This window comes from Erpetoichthys calabaricus, chromosome 6 (genome assembly GCF_900747795.2).
Source record: "Erpetoichthys calabaricus chromosome 6, fErpCal1.3, whole genome shotgun sequence".
In the NCBI taxonomy this organism is placed as follows: Eukaryota; Metazoa; Chordata; class Cladistia; order Polypteriformes; family Polypteridae; genus Erpetoichthys; species Erpetoichthys calabaricus.
This window is the reverse complement of record NC_041399.2, coordinates 210639891-210659204: the sequence shown is the minus strand read 5'-3', so window position 1 is coordinate 210659204 and position 19314 is coordinate 210639891. Positions and strand designations below refer to the sequence as shown.

At 41.5% G+C, this 19314-nt stretch overlaps 1 protein-coding gene across 2 annotated transcripts in view; it reads left to right on the top strand.

The window, feature by feature from the left end:
* Nucleotides 1-19314, top strand: part of adcy8 (adenylate cyclase 8 (brain)) — a 345854-nt gene that overhangs the window by 108072 nt on the left and 218468 nt on the right. For both annotated transcript variants that reach the window (XM_051928959.1, XM_051928960.1), the window contains exons 3-4: nt 7624-7754; nt 18116-18227. In XM_051928959.1, coding sequence (XP_051784919.1) covers nt 7624-7754; nt 18116-18227 — 243 coding nt within the window. The remainder of the gene's footprint in view (nt 1-7623; nt 7755-18115; nt 18228-19314) is intronic.

Sequence of the window (19314 nt, the reverse complement as noted above, 5' to 3'; positions counted from 1 at the left end):
CTTTGTCAGAATGCCTCAGATCTCACAGACTTACCACTGTTTATAAGGTGTTGTAGCATATAACGTCTCCCAACCTTCCCTTCTACATTTATAACCTCAGGCAATTAGGTGTAGTAAAAGACAAGCAGGAGTTAAGTTACAATTTAAATAATGTATTATTGATAATATTCATAAATAATAACAATATGCAAAGTACATTTGAAAATTGGCAACATTAGAACCTGATAAATGGTGATGTGTAGTTTAAGGCAGCACACAGACTTGTTACTTAAAATGTCTCTAGTTAAGGCATCATTTGTGGTCAGCTTTCTTCAGAACAGGCCGCATGCCTGTCTCAATATGGCTGCCGAGCTGTGCTCTTCATTGTGTTGTCCTTTTCAGTTCATGGTGTGAGATGGTCTTTCATAAGTTTGGTAAGAGAGAGAGATTTATAGGTTTTCTTTCCAAACCCTCCAGCCAATAGGGTGTCATGGTACTTAAAGGCTTCTGATATAAGCCAATTCCAAACAGCCATACTTCAGACCAATGGGGGGATAAAACATCTTCACAACCTGCCCCCCAAACCATATGTTAAGGTAAAGCTTGGCAGTTAGGCAGCCTGGCTTTCCTGTGGGGGTTGATTGAGAGACTTTAGCAGAGAAATTTTAGCCAAACTTGTTTGAGGCACTTCACCCCAACCCTGTGTTATATGAATGTTGTTACAATATTGAGATTAATTGTCACTTTATCTGTTTAAACTGTATAAATTCATTTCTTTTCTGTAAGCATGCAGAGCTGAGCCAGATTTAGCATAGAGTGTCAGTATTCAGAATTGCTGGGCCAAGCATTAGGATAAGACAAACAGGGACAGCTGGAGGACTGTCCTCAGCCTGAAGGAGAACTGTGTGTTATAAAAACCTACTGTCTGATGTCAGCTAAAAGTTTGTACCCTTGTTTGGAAATGGGCTCTGTGCCATCTGGGGGCTTGCATGTGGAGAAATACTATAAAGCATCTTGGAGGATTGCCAGCCATTGGGAGACTTGACGCCCAGACTACAGGAGACTATGTCGACTTGGTCCGAGAAATCCTTCCAAATGCTGTGACGATGACTGCAAACTCCATAGGCAAGGTCCCCACCCTTGGACTGAGTACTGCGGTGTGTCTTCCCCGTTAATTATGCAGCGTAAGCCGTTATTAAAGAACTAGAATTATCCTAACTTGTCGTGTAAGCTTGTAACCGCCATTGCATGCTGAATGGGGTAATACCATTTTAATTTATAATAATTTATAATTCAGGTTAATTAAAACGCCGCAATATAAAAGAACACATTTCCAGAGAGCTAATACCTCTCTTCAGGAAACACCCTGTCGTAAAATTACAAAGAGACTCAGTCCTAAAAGGGGGGAAAGGGGTTCTTAAACCATTGCTATTATTCTCAATAATGTAACACTAATATTACATTGCTTTGTCTAAGTTACAAATAAAGACATACAAAATATTTATCAACTTGTATACAAAATTTCATATCACAACACTGGTAAGTCTATGTGCCAATAGTGAATTAAAGGCCATTACAGTTAGTTTGTCCTTCTCCACTTTAAGCCCCTCTGTGAGCCCGCCAAGCACAGCTACTAATGGGTTAGGAGAGATTGTGACACCAAGGCTGTCTGAAAAGCATTTAAAGATTTTGGTCCAGAATTATGTTAATTTGGTGCAGGTCCAAAACATGTAGTCCAGTGAGGCTGGAGCTCGATTGTAACGTTCGCAGGTTGGCTCTTACCCTGGAAACATTTTGGACAATTTTAAATGAGAGAGATGCGCTCGATATATAATTTTGAATTAAATAATTGTATGTTTTGCACATATGGAGCTCAAGTGAATTCTCTGCATCGCTACCTTCCACTCCTTTTCTGAGATATTGAGTGAGAGATCCTTTTTCCACTGTCCTCTTGGATTATTGAAAGGGAGGGACCATAAAATAGTTTTATATATTACAGAAATGCTGTCTGAGTCCTTGAAACTGGGCAATATTTTTTCCAGCATAGAGGTAGATGGGAGGTGAGGAAAACTGGTCAGTTTTTGTTTAACAAAAATTCTAATTTGAAATTAGTGAAAGAAATGTATTGCTGGAAAGCTGAATCGTAATTGTGCAATTGTTTGTAGAATGCAAAGACATTGTCTATGTACAGATCTCTAATTGATTTCATCCAGAATATTTTCCAGACATTAAAAACTGCGTACGTTTGAGAGAGGGTGGAAAAAGGTGGTTCTCGTGCAGGAGAGCCACAAATAAAAGCTTCTCTATCTTAAAATACGTCCTACATTGGTTCCATATTCTGAGTGAGTGAAGCACAATTGGGTTGTTAGTATATTGGCGATAACTTGTATTTATAGGGGCACAAAGCAAGGATGGGCGGCACGGTGGCGCAGTGGGTAGCGCTGCTGCCTCGCAGTTGGGAGACCTAGGGACCCGGGTTCGCTTCCCGGGTCCTCCCTGCGTGGAGTTTGCATGTTCTCCCCGTGTCTGCGTGGGTTTCCTCCGGGCGCTCCGGTTTCCTCCCACAGTCCAAAGACATGCAGGTTAGGTGGATTGGCGATTCTAAATTGGCCCTAGTGTGTGCTTGGTGTGTGGGTGTGTTTGTGTGTGTCCTGCGGTGGGTTGGCACCCTGCCCAGGATTGGTTCCCTGCCTTGTGCCCTGTGTTGGCTGGGATTGGCTCCAGAAGACCCCCGTGACCCTGTGTTCGGATTCAGCGGGTTGGAAAATGGATGGATGGACAAAGCAAGGAATATAAAGAAGTGCTGCAGGATTTTATTTCTATCGCAGACCAAGCCTGTATCTGTTCATCTATTTGTGTCCATGTCCATGTTTTTATAGTTTGTATGTTTGCTGCCCAGTAATAAAATTGAAAGTTAGGTAGTGCCGTGCCAACGTCGGCCTTAGGTCTTTGTAGGGTCGCCCTTTGGATACGTGGATATTTTCAATTCCAAGTAAATGAGGTTATGGTTGAATCTAATTTCTTAAAAAATTATCTATTAATGTATATTGGAATGTTTTGAAATAAACTGCTTAAGCAGTTCGTGCCTGCCAGGCGTTGTTTGTCCAGGTTGAAAAAAAAAATTTTTGAAAATAAAATTCTTTTTTGAAATAACAAGTTAGGCAATACTAATTAACATAGAATAAAAGTAAGATCCGATAGCCAGGGAAAAATGATAGACAGAAAAAACTCCAAACAAAATCTGCAGGGGTTCCAAGGCCACGAGACCACCACCCAGCCCCCAGTAGTCATTCTACCTAACATTACGTGGATCCACGTGGAAGAATTAGACGATGATGATGGTCATGTAGACCTCTGGCCTTCAATCCATCAATGGAGGGACTGCATGGTGCCCTGATCAGGTGGTGGGGGTGTAGATCGTCAGCACAGAAAACCAGAAAAAGAACAGCAGAGAAAGTAGAGGTTAGTACGGATTTTGCAGCCACCATGAATGATAATGATAATTAAATGCTGTGAAAGAATGAGTCTCAACACACTGAGAAAGGTTTGGGGCAGCCACCCATATATTGATCCTGACTGCAAAAGATTTAAATTAAACACAACAATGTTGCTAGTTTGAGTTCCCAGAATGAACTGAATTAGTTTGGCAAGATGGAGATTTTACAGTCTGTAAACCGGAAGTGATGTCAGTCTGGGCACCGGAACTGGAAGTGATGTCAGATCAGGCAGGTTTTCCTGTGTCTGGTCTGCAGAAATAACAGAAATAGGTTTAGAGCACCCCGCCACCCCCTGGCCCGGCGGGTAATCACCTCCACTTGGTCCACTCAGCTCGCTCCTAGTCGCACATGTGTGACAATGCATATACAGTGTGAGGGATGGCCGGCCTGTCATCCCAGCCAACACCCCCAAGCCGCCAGATGGAGCTCTCCCTGCGGCATAGAGGTTCCCCGAATTCCAGCAGGGCCTCATGGACCTTGTAGTTTTTACAACCAGCCCTGTTGGATACCATGGGGACCTCCAGGAGATGCTGTAGGGAGGCTCAAGGAATTCTACATGCCCTATAACCTGGAAGTACGTCATAGGCAAGGCGACAAGGGAAATGACGTGCTTCCGGGATGGAGAAGAGGATTTTTATCTGACCCGGAAGTGATAGGAGATCACATGGACTGAGGGATTGGAAACACTTCCGGGTCAGGGAATATAAAAGGACTATGGGAAATCCCAGACGATGAGCTGAGTTGGGAGGCAGGGTGGCTAAGCATCTGGGAGTGGAGGATTGTTTATTATTGATGGAGTAGTGTGGAGTAGTGGTGCTTTGTGCACTTATTTATAATAATAAAGTCAATTCTTGGACTTTTATCTGGTGTCTGACGTCTGGTCTGAGGGTTCAAGTGGTCGACAGTGCCTCTATTTGTCACAACAGAATATCAGGGTTACACTAAAATGAAGCTATGAGAAAGTCATGTTACGTTTTTTTAAAGTGCTCCACCATATTAGATTGGCGGATTTCTATCGGTCAGCTATTTCAGATTTTAGGTGCATAACAGCAGAAGGCCGCCTCACCACTTCTTTTAAGTTTAGCTCTTGGAATTCTAAGCAGACCCTGATTTGAAGATCTAAGGTTACGATTTGGAGTGTAAGGTGAGAGGCATTCTGAAATATAGGATGGAGCAGATTATTGAAGGCTTTGTAAATCATTAGCAGTATTTTAAAGTCATATTCTAAATGGCACAGGTAGCCAGTGTAGTGACACCAAAACTGGGGTGATGTGTTCAGATTTTCTTTTCCTAGTTAAGATTCTGGCAGCTGCATTCTGCACTTGTTTCAAAATGAAAGTTATTTGGAAGAAACAGGCGCACAACGGTGCAACTAGAACCAGCAGCCATGCCACCTGAACTTCAGAAGAAGTCCTCCACCTGATGCTAATGTTCAGGCCCAGCCAGTACTGGGGTGGGAGACCATCTAGAAAAAAACTGAGGTTGCTTCTGGAAGAGGTGTTGGTGAGACAAACAGGGGGCACTTATCCTGTGGTCTGTGTGTGGATCCCCATGCCCCAGTGTGGTGACGGGGACACTGTGCTGCAAAAATGGCACCGTCCTTCAGATGAGACGTAAAATTGAGGTCGTGATTCTCGATAGTGATAAGAGATCCCTGGACATCCTTCGTGAAGAGTAGGGTGTATCCCAATATCCTGGATGTCCTCCATGGCTTAGTCATGGCCCCCTATTCATTCCCTTTTCCTGATTGGCTCTTACATCTTTACCACCTAATAGCTAATGTTTGCCTAGCATACCTGGAGCAAAAATGTCTGCCGTCACATCATCCAGGTGGATGCTGAACATTAGTGGTGGTTGAATTGGCTCCCCATTCACTTTGTGAAGAGCATTGAGTACTAAGAAATGCACAATATAAATGTAAAAAATTATTATTATTATTATTATATGTGGAGAGTCAGCCTTGAACACAGACAGACAGACACCAAACGTCCCAAAACACACACGTTTATTGCTGCCTCCTACACACAGCTCCAAACACTGCACAAATCAGCACACAGTCCTCTCCTTTCTCTTTCTTCTTCTCTGTCGCCCTCACTCCTCCTCTCACAAGCTCTGTCTTCTTCCTCCCGACTCCGGCTCTCTTAATGGAGTGAGGCAGCCCCTTTTATAACACCCCGGATGTGCTCCAGGTGCTTCGTAACGATCTTCTGACGGCACTTCCTGGTGTGGCGGAAGTGCCGTATGTGCACCCGGAAGCACTCCGGGTGTGCCTGGAATATCCACAGGCTCCAGCAGGATTGAGCTTCTAAGCTCTGATCCCATGGCCCCGATACAGACCAGGGCGACTGTCCTCTCGTGGTCCAGGAGAGGTATTGTCCCTCTCCCGGTCCTTCTTGACATCCCGGCTAGGCAGGATTCCCAGCTGTCCACCACATATTATTATTAGAAAAGTGCTATATAAATGTAATGAATTATTATTATTATTATTATTATTATTATAAAACAATGACGAGCGAGTTGTTTTGGACAACTTGGGCTCTCGAACTCAAGTAGTTCTGAAGAGCGAGTCTGGCTTGGGATTTCCGACATTGTGCCAAGCTCTGTTCCAAAACTGATGCCCTCCTTCTGTTGACGGCTCCAACATGAGGCATGGGCCTTCTCTGTGGGATGAGGGTGGGGTCAGTCATCCTCATTGGGTGTCTTCTTGGCGCTGTGGAGTGAAGAGACAACACCATTAGCAACAGCGCCACCTCTCGGCCCGGGGTGGTATTACATGCCTGAGTTGAGTCTGTAAGGTGGTCCTCAGACACCCATGCGTGACAACAGCAATAATTTGTGTCAGGGTTACTGGACTTTATATATTATACATGTTTTGCACTCAATTATAAAACACAAAGACAGCGAAACCCTATGATAACACACTCCATAATAACACAAAGTGGGAAATGACACCATCATTGATAGGGTCATTATTGTCACATGTTCAGAGTACAGTGAGATTATCACTTCTGTCCATCCATTTTCCTAACCTGCTTTTATCTAGGACTGGGAGCCTCTCCCAGCAATCTAGGGGCACATGGCAGGAACAACACCAGGGCTCGGATTTATTAAGCTTGTGTGCGTACAAAAAGAAACTTGAAATGTGCGTATGTAGCTTTCCGTGCAAAAGTTGGGATCTATAAAAGAAAACTTATCAGGAGAAATTGTATCTGTTTATGGCAACTCTGACCTGGGGGTACACAACATTTTGGAGAACCTGGGAAATGATGACACCCTTAATGATGTTGGGACATGAAGCCATACTAAATAAATGACCCCTGTAATAATTCATATTACCAAGCCGTTATCATAATGTGTGTTGACATGATGAGAATGTCACTCTTCTCTCATCAAAAGGCTGCATAATTATGGGCTTCATGGAAGGGTAGCCAGGAGGAAGCTCATTTCTCCAAAAGAACATAGTGCTGTGGTTTAAGATTGAGAGATGGGCAGCTCAGGCAGTAACTGCGTGGATGTTCTTGGTACACACTGTACTGGGCATCTTGGCACATGGAATTTGGCATGGCCACTGAAGTACTGGACTGTAAAGCACAGGGACATCGATTCAAGTCCATCAGTTACCTAACTGTGCCACTCTGAATGCATCACACTGCCACATACAGAAATGAGGAAACGAGCGTCCCGTAATGTTACCTACAAAGTATTTTAGGTTGTGGTCTATTATAGAAAATAAAATATAATTGGAGATTCAGCAGCTGAAAACGTATCTGGACTACTGGACAGCACAGTCATGATTAAATAATGAACAGAAGAGAATAACCATTCCACATCCATTTTCAATTTCCTGCTTTTATCTGAAGAACACGAGGAGAAATCTAAGTGAACACGCACTGCTGATGAAGAATGTCAGGGGGAGAATGTGGATTTCCAATACATGTGTGTTTTCTGCCTTTAAATTAATGTTTGTTGTTAAATGCAACTTGCTCTGGATTCATAAATTATTGTTTTATTTCCTCATCTTGTATTTTATACGTATTTGAGGTGCACAATGTCCACAGGCGCCACAACTGTTCTCAGGTTTTATGACTGATAGACTGACCACAGGGAGCCTGGCCAGCTGCTAAAAGCCTCTTTCATTTCTTCACAGGAGAGACTGGTCCTGTCTGTGCTGCCGCGCTTTGTTGTCCTCGAAATGATAAACGACATGACCAACGTGGAGGATGAACATCTGCAGCATCAGTTCCACAAAATTTATATTCATCGCTATGAGAATGTCAGGTGAGCCGGTGAAGCAAATTCTTTGTTTACTTAGCGACATTAACTTTGTCTACTTTTTACTTTGCAAAAACAATTGTGAGGTACTCAGGTTAAATGCTTAGAAATACTGAATGTGTTATGACGTGTGTAAAAAGAGAGAAATGAAAAAATAGGAAAGAAAAGGAATAAAGAGAACACCTCATCAACAAACAGGACAATCAACAATATGTCTATCTATCTATCTATCTATCTATCTATCTATCTATCTATCTATCTATCTATCTATCTATCTATCTATCTATCTATCTATTATATAGTGCCTTTCATATCTATCTATCTATCTATCTATCTATCTATCTATCTATCTATCTATATAGTGCCTTTCATATCTATCTATCATATAGTGCCTTTCATATCTATCTATCTATCTATCTATCTATTATATAGTGCCTTTCATATCTATCTATCTATCTATTATATAGTGCCTTTCATATCTATCTATCTAGCTATCTATCAGTATATTATATAGTGCCTTTCAGATCTATCTATCTATCTATCTATCTATCTATCTATCTATCTATCTATCAGTGTATTATATAGTGCCTTTCAGATCTATCTATCTATCTATTTATCTATCTATCTATTTATCTATCTATCTATCTATTTGATAGTGCCTTATCTATCTATCTATCTATCTATCTATCTATCTATCTATCAGTGTATTATATAGTGCCTTTCATATCTATCTATGTATCTATCTATCTATCACTATATTCTATAGTCCCTTTCAGATCTATTTATCTATCTATTATATAGTGCCTTACATATCTATCTATCTATCTATCTATCTATCTATCTATCTATCTATTTTATAGTGCCTTACATATCTATCTATCTATCTATCTATCTATCTATCTATCTATCTATCTATCTATCTATCTGTCTATCTATCTATCTATCTATCTATCTATCTATCTATCTATCTATCTATCTATCTATCTATTATATAGTGCCTTTCATATCTATCTATCTATCTATCTATCTATCTATCTATCTATCTATATAGTGCCTTTCATATCTATCTATCATATAGTGCCTTTCATATCTATCTATCTATCTATCTATCTATCTATATAGTGCCTTTCATATCTATCTATCATATAGTGCCTTTCATATCTATCTATCTATCTATCTATCTATTATATAGTGCCTTTCATATCTATCTATCTATCTATTATATAGTGCCTTTCATATCTATCTATCTAGCTATCTATCAGTATATTATATAGTGCCTTTCAGATCTATCTATCTATCTATCTATCTATCTATCTATCTATCTATCTATCTATCTATCTATCTATCAGTGTATTATATAGTGCCTTTCAGATCTATCTATCTATCTATTTATCTATCTATCTATTTATCTATCTATCTATCTATTTGATAGTGCCTTATCTATCTATCTATCTATCTATCTATCTATCTATCTATCAGTGTATTATATAGTGCCTTTCATATCTATCTATGTATCTATCTATCTATCACTATATTCTATAGTCCCTTTCAGATCTATTTATCTATCTATTATATAGTGCCTTACATATCTATCTATCTATCTATCTATCTATCTATCTATCTATCTATCTATCTATCTATCTATCTATCTATCTATCTATCTATTTTATAGTGCCTTACATATCTATCTATCTATCTATCTATCTATCTATCTATCTATCTATCTATCTATCTATCTATCTATCTATCTGTCTATCTATCTATCTATCTATCTATCAGTGTATTATATAGTGCCTTTCAGATCTATCTATCACTATATTATATAGTCCCTTTCAGATCTATTTATCTATCTATTATATAGTGCCTTTCATATCTATCTATCTATTATATAGTGCCTTACATATCTATCTATCTATCTATCTATCTATCTATCTATGTATTATATAGTGCCTTACATATCTATCTATCTATCTATCTATCTATCTATCTATCTATCTATCTATCTATCTATCTATCTATCTATCTATCATATAGTGCCTTTCACTTTTACCTATCGGTGCCACTGAATTATGTGGCACCTCCCACCAGTTTGTATAAACCTGCTGTTCAGTGATGTCTTGAGGTCCTTTTGTCTAAATGCATTATTTAACTTAAATATGTTATAAATGTCTAATATCACAGACGTGGCTCAGGTTTTGTATCCTTGTGTCCTTTCGCCTGTCCAGATGTGTGAATTGGAGGCTAATCTCTGGACTTAACTGTGCCTCTACTAAGACACACGTTGGCCCTTATCTTGTCACCCCTCCTTGTCTGTCTCCTTCAGATGTGTGCCTGCCATGGTCTGATTTCATGATGATAGCCTGTTGCCTGTGCAATGATTTTTTTTTTTTTAATGAATGATTGGACTTCTTTAGAGCCTTCATAAATTCTAACAACAGAATTGATTAGAATTGGCGAGTGACTGATTATACTGTATATAAAACAATCCTTCAGCTCATCTGTTATCAGATTTGTTTAATCCACCTCAGGAACACAAAGGCCAGACTCAGCAGTGTCAATGAGCAACGAGAATATTAGAAGATAGATAGGAAATGTGTGCCACATGGTGAGATTTTTTATTTTGGGCAGAGGGTGTGAAACCTGCTGATATTCAATGAAGGATGCTAACTTGTACTGATGAGTAAGCTGTTTGGGTGCCCCAGTCATTGTGCATGATGAGCAGATCCATAGCTGATAACCAAATGTGCAGCAGCAAACATCATCAGTCAGTCTTCTCTGATGAAGGAATTTGCCGTGTCGATGTGGGCTTGTGTGCACGGTTGCCGATGGTCAACCAGATGGTCCATTTGTTCTTCCCACTTTAAACCCTTCTACCCATTCATACACTTTTGATTCCAGCTGTTTTCAGTTACGTATTGAGCCAACATCCTTTGGAGAGTTTCAGCAGGTTTCACTCCCTCTTCCCAATGACATCTCACTGTGGAGCGTTGTTCTGCAATCCAGCAGTGAAGAGGCCATGGTCATTGGACGTTGGCTTCAATTAGACTAATGGCAGAGCCCTATGTTCAAACTACCTACAGACCATCATGAACATGGCACACCGTGTCATCTTCTATCAGTTACAGTTACTGCTCACTTTTCAAATTTCTTTTACTTTTTGATCTACTCTTCTGCATATGTGCTTACCCTTTCAAATTTTTTCCAGAGAAGTGACATTTTTTTCTTGTACTCTATTAGTTAACTTATCTGAAACTGCCGGAGAATGGCACTGTTGTGTGAGCTGTTGGGGTGCGCTGTCACAAAAATGAGTCTTAGACATCATAAAGGTTTGGGGCAGCCACCTGTATATTGTTCCACTGCTGCAAAATAGGTTAAAATTGAACAGATTCGAGTCCACAACAGAACCGCTGGTATTGAGACAAGATAGCGGTTTAAAGGCCAGTACAGGAAATAATGTCATCTGGGGTCAGAACCAGAAGTGACGTCATCGTCAGGGTTGGGACGAGAAGTGACATCATCAGTAGCTCCGGAAACTGGAAGTGACATCATGATCAGGACCGGGGCCAGAAGTGATCTCATTGGTGGCGCCGGTACCCTGTGGGATTTTCCGTGGATGGTCTGCAAGAGATTGAGGGAGACAGTCAGTGCCACCCTGCCACCCCCTGGTCTGGCGTGGAATTGATTCATTTAGGCACTCCAGCTGTCTCCCAGTCACATGTGTGTGACAGCGCACACCACTCTTCCCAGCGTCTGACTCACTTGCATCAGATGAGTGAAGAGTCAAATATGCAAAATTTGCAAGGTCATGCAACCGCTCCTCATTTTAAGTCAGACAAGTTCATAAATTTGCCGGTCCTGTTCAATGGAAGATTTTTATATTTCATAACCTTGTATAGCGCCATCTGCTTCAGCTATCTCGACAAAAATTGAACTGTCTTAGACAAATTTCCTTGAAGAAGAACCTTGGCATATTTTATGCAGACAGACAGGCAAAAAAAGACAGACAGACAAACAGATGTGGCTTCACAGTTGGTGCTTCATGAAAAAACAAATTGTACCGATCGCGAGACTACATAAAAGGATGTTTTTTAATACGTTTGTTGTTGTGATGTTCTAAGTGCAGAATGACTGAAAAAAAATGTGCAATAATGCATTTTGTGTCTTAGTGAACCCAAACTTTATGACATCTTTATTAAGATACCGCTGTAAATTAACAGGATGAAGAACATAAACTCTATTAATAATTTTTTTGTAATTTCCCATAACCTTGAATGATGGACTAAGCAAAAGAATAAAGTACAACCAAGAGTAAAGAGAAAGAAAAAGGGAAACCAATTACCTTGTACATTGTAGATTATTGTGGAAGAATACACGTTGACACAAGAAAAAAGGTTTGGGGCAGCCACCCGTATACTTGAAATAAGGCTGCGAAAATAGGTATTAGATTTAGCACAGAGCTGACTAACAGAAGGAAGATGGCGGGTTTTTAAGGTCAGTCAGGGAAGTGATATCGTCAGGCCCAGAACCGGAAGTGACACTATCAAGCCCGGAAGTGACATCATCAAGGCTGGAACCGGAAATGGAGTCATCAGGTCCAAGCAGAATTTCCCATCTTTGGTCTGCAGGGATAAAAGAGAAAGGATTATTGCACTCTGCCACCCCCTGGCCTGGCGTGGAATTATCTTCTTTTGAGCCTTTTAACTGCCTCCCATGCATACGTGAGTGACAATATATATAACATTCTTATAACTTCTTATTGCAGTGGGTAGCGCTGCTGCCTCGCAGTTGGGAGCCCTGGGGACCTGGGATCACTTCCCGGGTCCTCCCTTGCGTGGAGTTTGCATGTTCTCTCCGTGTCTGCATGGATTTCCTCCGGGCGCTCTGGTTTCCTCCCACAGTCCAAAGACATGCTGGTTAGGTGGATTGGCGATTCTAAATTGGCCCTAGTGTGTGCTTGGTGTGTGGGTGTGTTTGTGTCTGTCCTGCGGTGGGTTGGCACCCTGCCCGGGATTGGTTCCTCGCCTTGTGCCCTGTGTTGGCTGGGATTGGCTCCAGCAGACCCCCGTGAACCTGTGTTCGGATTCAGCGGGTTGGAAAATGGATGGATGGATGGATGGATAACTTCTTATATATATATATTGTGACAGATAGTGGCTTTGTCCACCTCTTGAACCCTCAGGTACCACTCTAGACACCAGGTAAAAGTATAACTAATATTTATTTTATTATTATACCGTGCACCAAGCACCCTCCACTCCACACTCAAATAATCATTAAACTCTCAATAAACCACTAACAATACCAATCCTCCTCGCCCAGACACTTTGCCACCCTACCTCCCAGCTCAGCTCAGTGTACTGGGCTTCCCACAGTCCTTTTGTAGCCCCTGACCCGCAAATGGTTCCTGGCAAAACCCACAAGTCCGTTTCCTTCCGGGTCAGGGTAAACAGTTCTCTTCTTCACCCCGGGAGTACGTTGTTTCTTCCGGTCATGTGACTGTGACGCACTCCCGGGTTATAGGGCACACAAGAGCCCACTAGCCCCCCTACAGCGACTCCCGATGGCCCCCAAGGTATCCAGCAGGGCTGTGTATAAAAACTATAAAGTCCAGGAGGCCCTGCTGGCATTCGGGGCACCATCATGCTGTCCGGAGGGCTCCTCCTAGCGGCCTGGGGGTGGCGACCGGAGTCCATAGCCAGTCGTCCATCACAATATATATATATATATATATATATATATATATATACAGTATATTGTGGGATATGGCCGGCCTGTCACCCAGGCCAACACCCCCAGGCCGCCAGATGGAGCTGTCCCTGCTGCATGGAAGTGCCCCGAATGCCAGCAGGTATTCATGGACAATGGAGTTTTCCTTTACAGCCCTGCTGGATATCACAGGGGCCAACAGATGACGCTGCAGGGAGGCCCAGAGAGTTGTTTGTGCCCTATAACCCGGAAGTTCGTCGTAGGCAAGTTCCGGGTTGAAGAAAAGGACTTTTTATCTGACCCGGAAGTGATAAGAAATCACATGGACTGTAGGATGGGAAACACTTCCGGGTCAGGGAATATAAAAGGACTATGGGAAATCCCAGACGTCGAGCTGAGCTGGGTGGAAGGGTGGCAACGCGTCTGGGAGTGTGGAGGATTATTGTTTATTATTATTATTATTATTGAGTATTGTGGAGAGGAGGGTGCTTTGTGCACTATTATTATTATTATTATTATTAATAATAAAACCATTATTTGGACTTTTACCTGGTGTCTGACATCTAGTCTAAAGGTTCAAGGGGTCACGGAGACCATAATCTATCACAATATATATATATATATACAGTGGACCCTTGACTTACGAACTCAATTCGTTCGCGAGGGCTGGTTGTAAGTCAAGACTATTTTTCCCATAAGAAATAATGGAAATACCCATAATGCATTCCGAACCTCCCACAGCAACACTTACTTAACCTTTTCATAATAAAAAAGGGTTGTATAATGTGCATAATTTAACAAAACACCAAGAATTTTTCTAATGTACTAACCAAAAAGTTATAAAAAGTGCCTAGCCTACCAGAAACAACAATTTCATACTGTACTCACCATTTAATTTGACATCTTTAGGCTGCAGGAAGGGAGGAGGAGGAGAATGAAATGGAAGGTGGGTATTGTTTGGAAGGAGCCTCCTTATACAAATCTTTTCTTTGTAAAATTGTTGAGATGGTGGATTTCGACATGCTGTACATATTAGCGAGATTGGTCACACGAACACCACTCTCATATTTCCGCACAATTTCCTTCTTCGTTTCGATTGTGATCGTTTTCTTTACCTTCGTTACCTTCTCTTCCTTCCTTAGCAATTATCAAAAAAAATTATATAAATCACTGCACTGACTGAAAATACATCCACAAACACACGTATCTGGGCTCCGACTGACGCTTACGAACGCTCTCGGCTGTTTGTTTCCAATCGCGCAAGCGGATACACGTGACCACATTCGGGTCGTAACGCAAAATGTTGGTCGCAAATCAAAACAAAAATTTTGGTCGTAAATCAAGTTGTTCGCATGTCAGGCCGGTCATATATCAAGGGTTGACTGTATATACAGTATATTGTCGCAGGAGGCAGGGAGCCAGACTCAGCCGAGATGCCCTAAAGGACCGGGAGGCGGTTTATATGTCCCCCGGGCCACGAGGGGTCAACCGCCCTGGATAAGGACAAGACCATGGGGACCAAGCCAGGAGGCTCAAACCTACAGGGGCCTGTGGCAAGTGCCAGGGGGCACCCCGAGCATCGTGGAGAACAGGAAAGCTCCACTTCTGCCACACCTGGGAAGGTGGAGGAAGAACCTTCCAGAAACTCCCAGAGTGCTTCCAGGTGCAAGGGCAGCACTTCCGCCACTCCAGGAAGTGCTGCCAGAAGGATGTCATCAAGCACCTGGAGCACATCCACAATATATACAGTAACTGTAAGGAACCACTACTTAAGACCAATATGGTTTTGGAGTTCCAGGAGACTTAAAATGTTTTGACCGTAATTATTATGTAATACTCCAAAGCAAAGGAAATGACTGAAACTGGCTTAAAAAAACAACAATAAAAGGAAAAGATTAATAAGACACGTGGCATCCAAAAATGGACCATGAGAACATCTTGGATTGACCGAGTTACAACAAAAACAACATTTATTTCTATAGCACATTTTCATACAAATGATGTGCTTTACATGATGAAGAAAGAGAAAAAAGACAAAGTAAGAATTAAAGTAAGAGAACACTAATTAAAATAGAATAAAAGTAAGGCCCGATGGTCAGGGAGGACAGAAAAAAAAAAAAAAAAAACTCCAGATGGCTGGAGAAAAAATAAAATCTGCAGGGATTCAGAGACCACGAGACCACCCAGCCCCCTCAAGGCATTGACTACATGCGTCTTCATCTGAGAGAACACTCCCAATCACATCAAACCCCACATGCATCAAGAACCTGGTAGGACAAAACTTTACATTGTTTTCAGAGAGCTGTTCAGAGAGTTTTTTCATTAACTCATCCATCTTCCATTGCCTCAATCAGTCCTCATTGTATTCAGGGCTCACATGGAAGAACTTGATGATGACGGTCTTGTGGACTTCTGGCCTTTAATCCATCAATTTAGGGACATCACGGTGCTTTGATCAGGTGGTGGTGGTGCAGATCGGCACCACAGAAAACCAAAAAAAGAATTGAAGAGAAAGTAGGGGTTAGTACAGATTTTGGAGCCACCATGAATAGTAATGATAATTAATTGAATATGCAGAGCATCAGGATTAAATTAAAATGAAGCTCTGAGAAAGCCATGTTAAAGTAATGTGTTTTTAGCAGTTTTTTAAAGTGCTCCACCGTATCAGCCTGACAAATTCCTATTGGCAGGCTATTCCAGATTTTAGGTGTTTAACAGCAGAAGGCCGCCTCACCACTTCTTTTAAAGTTTAGCTCTTGGAATTCTAAGCAGACACTCATTTGAAGATCTAAGGTTACGATTTGGAATATAAGATGTCAGACATTCCGATATATAAGATGGAGCGAGATTATTTAAGGCTTTGTAAACCATAAGCAGTATTTTAAAGTCAATCCTGAATGACACAGGTAACCAGTGTAGTGCAGGGGTAGGCAACGTCGGTCCTGGTGAGCCGCAGTATGTGCAGGTTTTTGTTCCAACCCAGTTCCTTAACGAGAACTCAATTATTGCTGATGAAGCACATATTGCTTAAGTGACATTTTAATGCTTCATTTTAGTGGTCTCGCTTGTTAAGGTTCTCCAACCTTAATTGCTTATTTCAATCTTAAACTGCTGCATTCAGTGTTTTAATTGCTCCTTATTAGCAATAAGATGTAAAAGACAAAGCAGCCAGCAGTTCTCCAGCTAGCTTTTTTCCAATTACATCTGTGTGTGTTCATCATGCACTGTTTGATTTAATAAAACACTTAATAGAAAAATGTGACAGACTGAAAATGATCTGTTTTAGGCTTCATATCATTTGGATGATATCTTTGGAAAGGAAAAAAATCTACGATATAAGAGCCTTACATTACACAGACTAACAAGCCATAAAATTAAATAAGGTCTGAGATTGGCAATGATTGGTTTCTAATTAAGCAATTGGGTTGGAATGAAAACCTGTAGCCACTGCGGCTCACCAGGACCCACGTTGCCTACCCCTGGTGTAGTGACATCAAAACTGGGGTGATGCGCTCGGATTTTCTTTTCCTAGTTAGGATTCTAGCAGCTTGCATTCTGCACTCGTTGCAATCGATTGATGTCTTTTTTGGGTGGTCCTGAGAGGAGTGCGTTGCAGTAACCTAGTCGACTGAAAACAAAAGCGTGAACTAATTTCTCAGCATCTTTCAGTGTTATAAGAGGTCTAACTTTTGTTATATTTCTTAAGTGAAAAAATGCTGTCCTAGTGGTCTGATTAATATGCGATTTAAAATTCAGGTCACAGTCGACAGTCCAGATATCATTTGTGAGCACAAGGGGGCACCACTGAGCCCCAAACCTTAAACACAATGTTACCCAACACAATTCCTGTTTCATATAAAAAATGTTTTTATTTTCCACCAACACTTTTTAAGACAAATACCAGCCAAATACTCCAAAAGAAACAGAATTTACCCCCCCTTCCACCTCCAGTTGAGTGTCGAAGGGTGGAGTCGGAGTCAGGAGGTACTTTTCGAACTCTAATTCCTAAGTTCCCCGGCGGGAGTCCAAACTGTCATAGGAGGAATGGAACTGCTCTTGACCTACGACTCCCACTGATCCGTCATTTATAAGACTCCAGCCGGGTAAGAAGCCGTTTTCTCATCCAGCCGGTGTGCTCGTCTCTCATTCCACTCCGGTCTCCTGTCTGGAATGCCCATCTTTTCCTCTTGTCACCAACTGAGAATGTCCAGCTGGACTTGACAAAGGCTGTTCCCTCGTGATCCCCATACAACCTGGCAGAGTTTGTGCACTTTGGAAGGAAGAAGGCAGAGCTGATAGAAACACCGACCAGACCACAGAGACCAGATGGAAGGCTGACATGGCCTCATTCTACTAAATACGGACTAGAAGCGGGTGAATGCTTATGTGAACAGTTAGGTTGTGTTTGTTATCTGTAATAAATTCAGCCAGCTTTGCTCAGCTCTGTTTTCAGGTGGACGTTAAAGTGTTTTTCTTTGATCTGTGTCAACACTGTGATTCAATGATGTGTAACAATTAAGTGTGAAAACCTTTTAATCGGCACTGTATTAATATTTTTACCATATTTACCCTTTCAGATCATGACTGATATATTTTTTGTCTATTTTCCATTCATCTATTCTGAATGAAATATTAATGTGACATTTCCGTATTTTATCCAGCATTCTTTTTGCAGACGTCAAAGGATTCACCAACCTGTCCACGACTCTGTCTGCCCAAGAACTCGTCAGGATGTTAAACGAACTCTTTGCAAGATTTGACCGACTTGCACACGTGAGTGACGGCAACACGCCAAATTTAAAACAAACAGCACGTCTTTTCTTGTGACCCGTCCCCAGCACACCCAGCGTCCATCAAGGGCTATTAGAGATTATTCAAAATTGGTGTTGAACCTGCTTGGTCCAAGTAGCTGCTGCCTTTGGGACATTTAACTGCTGATTTAAGTCCAGCAGTGAAAGACGCCAATGACCATCGCTAAGGTGTTAATTTTTAATCTTTAAAAGAGATAAATGGGATTACATCATAAAGTCATGGTATCTTCTGACCTGCTTAATACAAACCAGGGTTGCAGGGGGTGTTGGAGCCAATTTCAGCTAGCATGGGACACAAGGTAGGAACAAACCCTGGACAGGGTGCCAGACCATCACAGGACATGCACACACACACTCATACACAATTTAGTTTCGACTGCTCACCTAACCAGCATCTCATTGGACAGTGGGAAAAAACACCGGAGCTCCTGGAGGAGACCTAACATGCAAATTCCACACAGGAAAGACCCGGAACATGAACCCCAGTCTCAATGTTATGACGTTATGACATGGTGTGACCATAAGCAAGTGACTTCAACTTTCTGTGTTGCAATTGGAAAAAATAAAAGAAATGTAACCCAATGAATCTCAAATAGAAATTTACCTTGGATAATGGTGTCAGCCAAAGTAATAATAGGTAGGCAAATGAAAAGTTGGGACAACAACTGGGTTGTCCCTATACATTGGTACACGGTTAATTACACGGCATAAAAACACTCATAGTGTATAAAACACAATTAACCGGCAAGCAAAACCAGGCTAGAAAGGAAAAAAAATTTAAAATAAAGATGACGCACGCGCTGATAAGATCTGCTAAAATAGTAAATTGCAACCAAACTCCGCACGCTTGCTTTCTTTAAAGACCCTAGAAATTTGATTCTGTTCATCTGGACAAAGTTTTTAAGTGGGAGAAATATTTCGAGACTTATCCAAGTCTCTTCCTCAGTCTCAATTGACTGCAGGTTTCCCCAACCTTATAAACAGTACCTTTGCTTAATCACAGAGACTAGCACCATTGACAAAGGGCCAGTTGATCAGTGATATGCAAA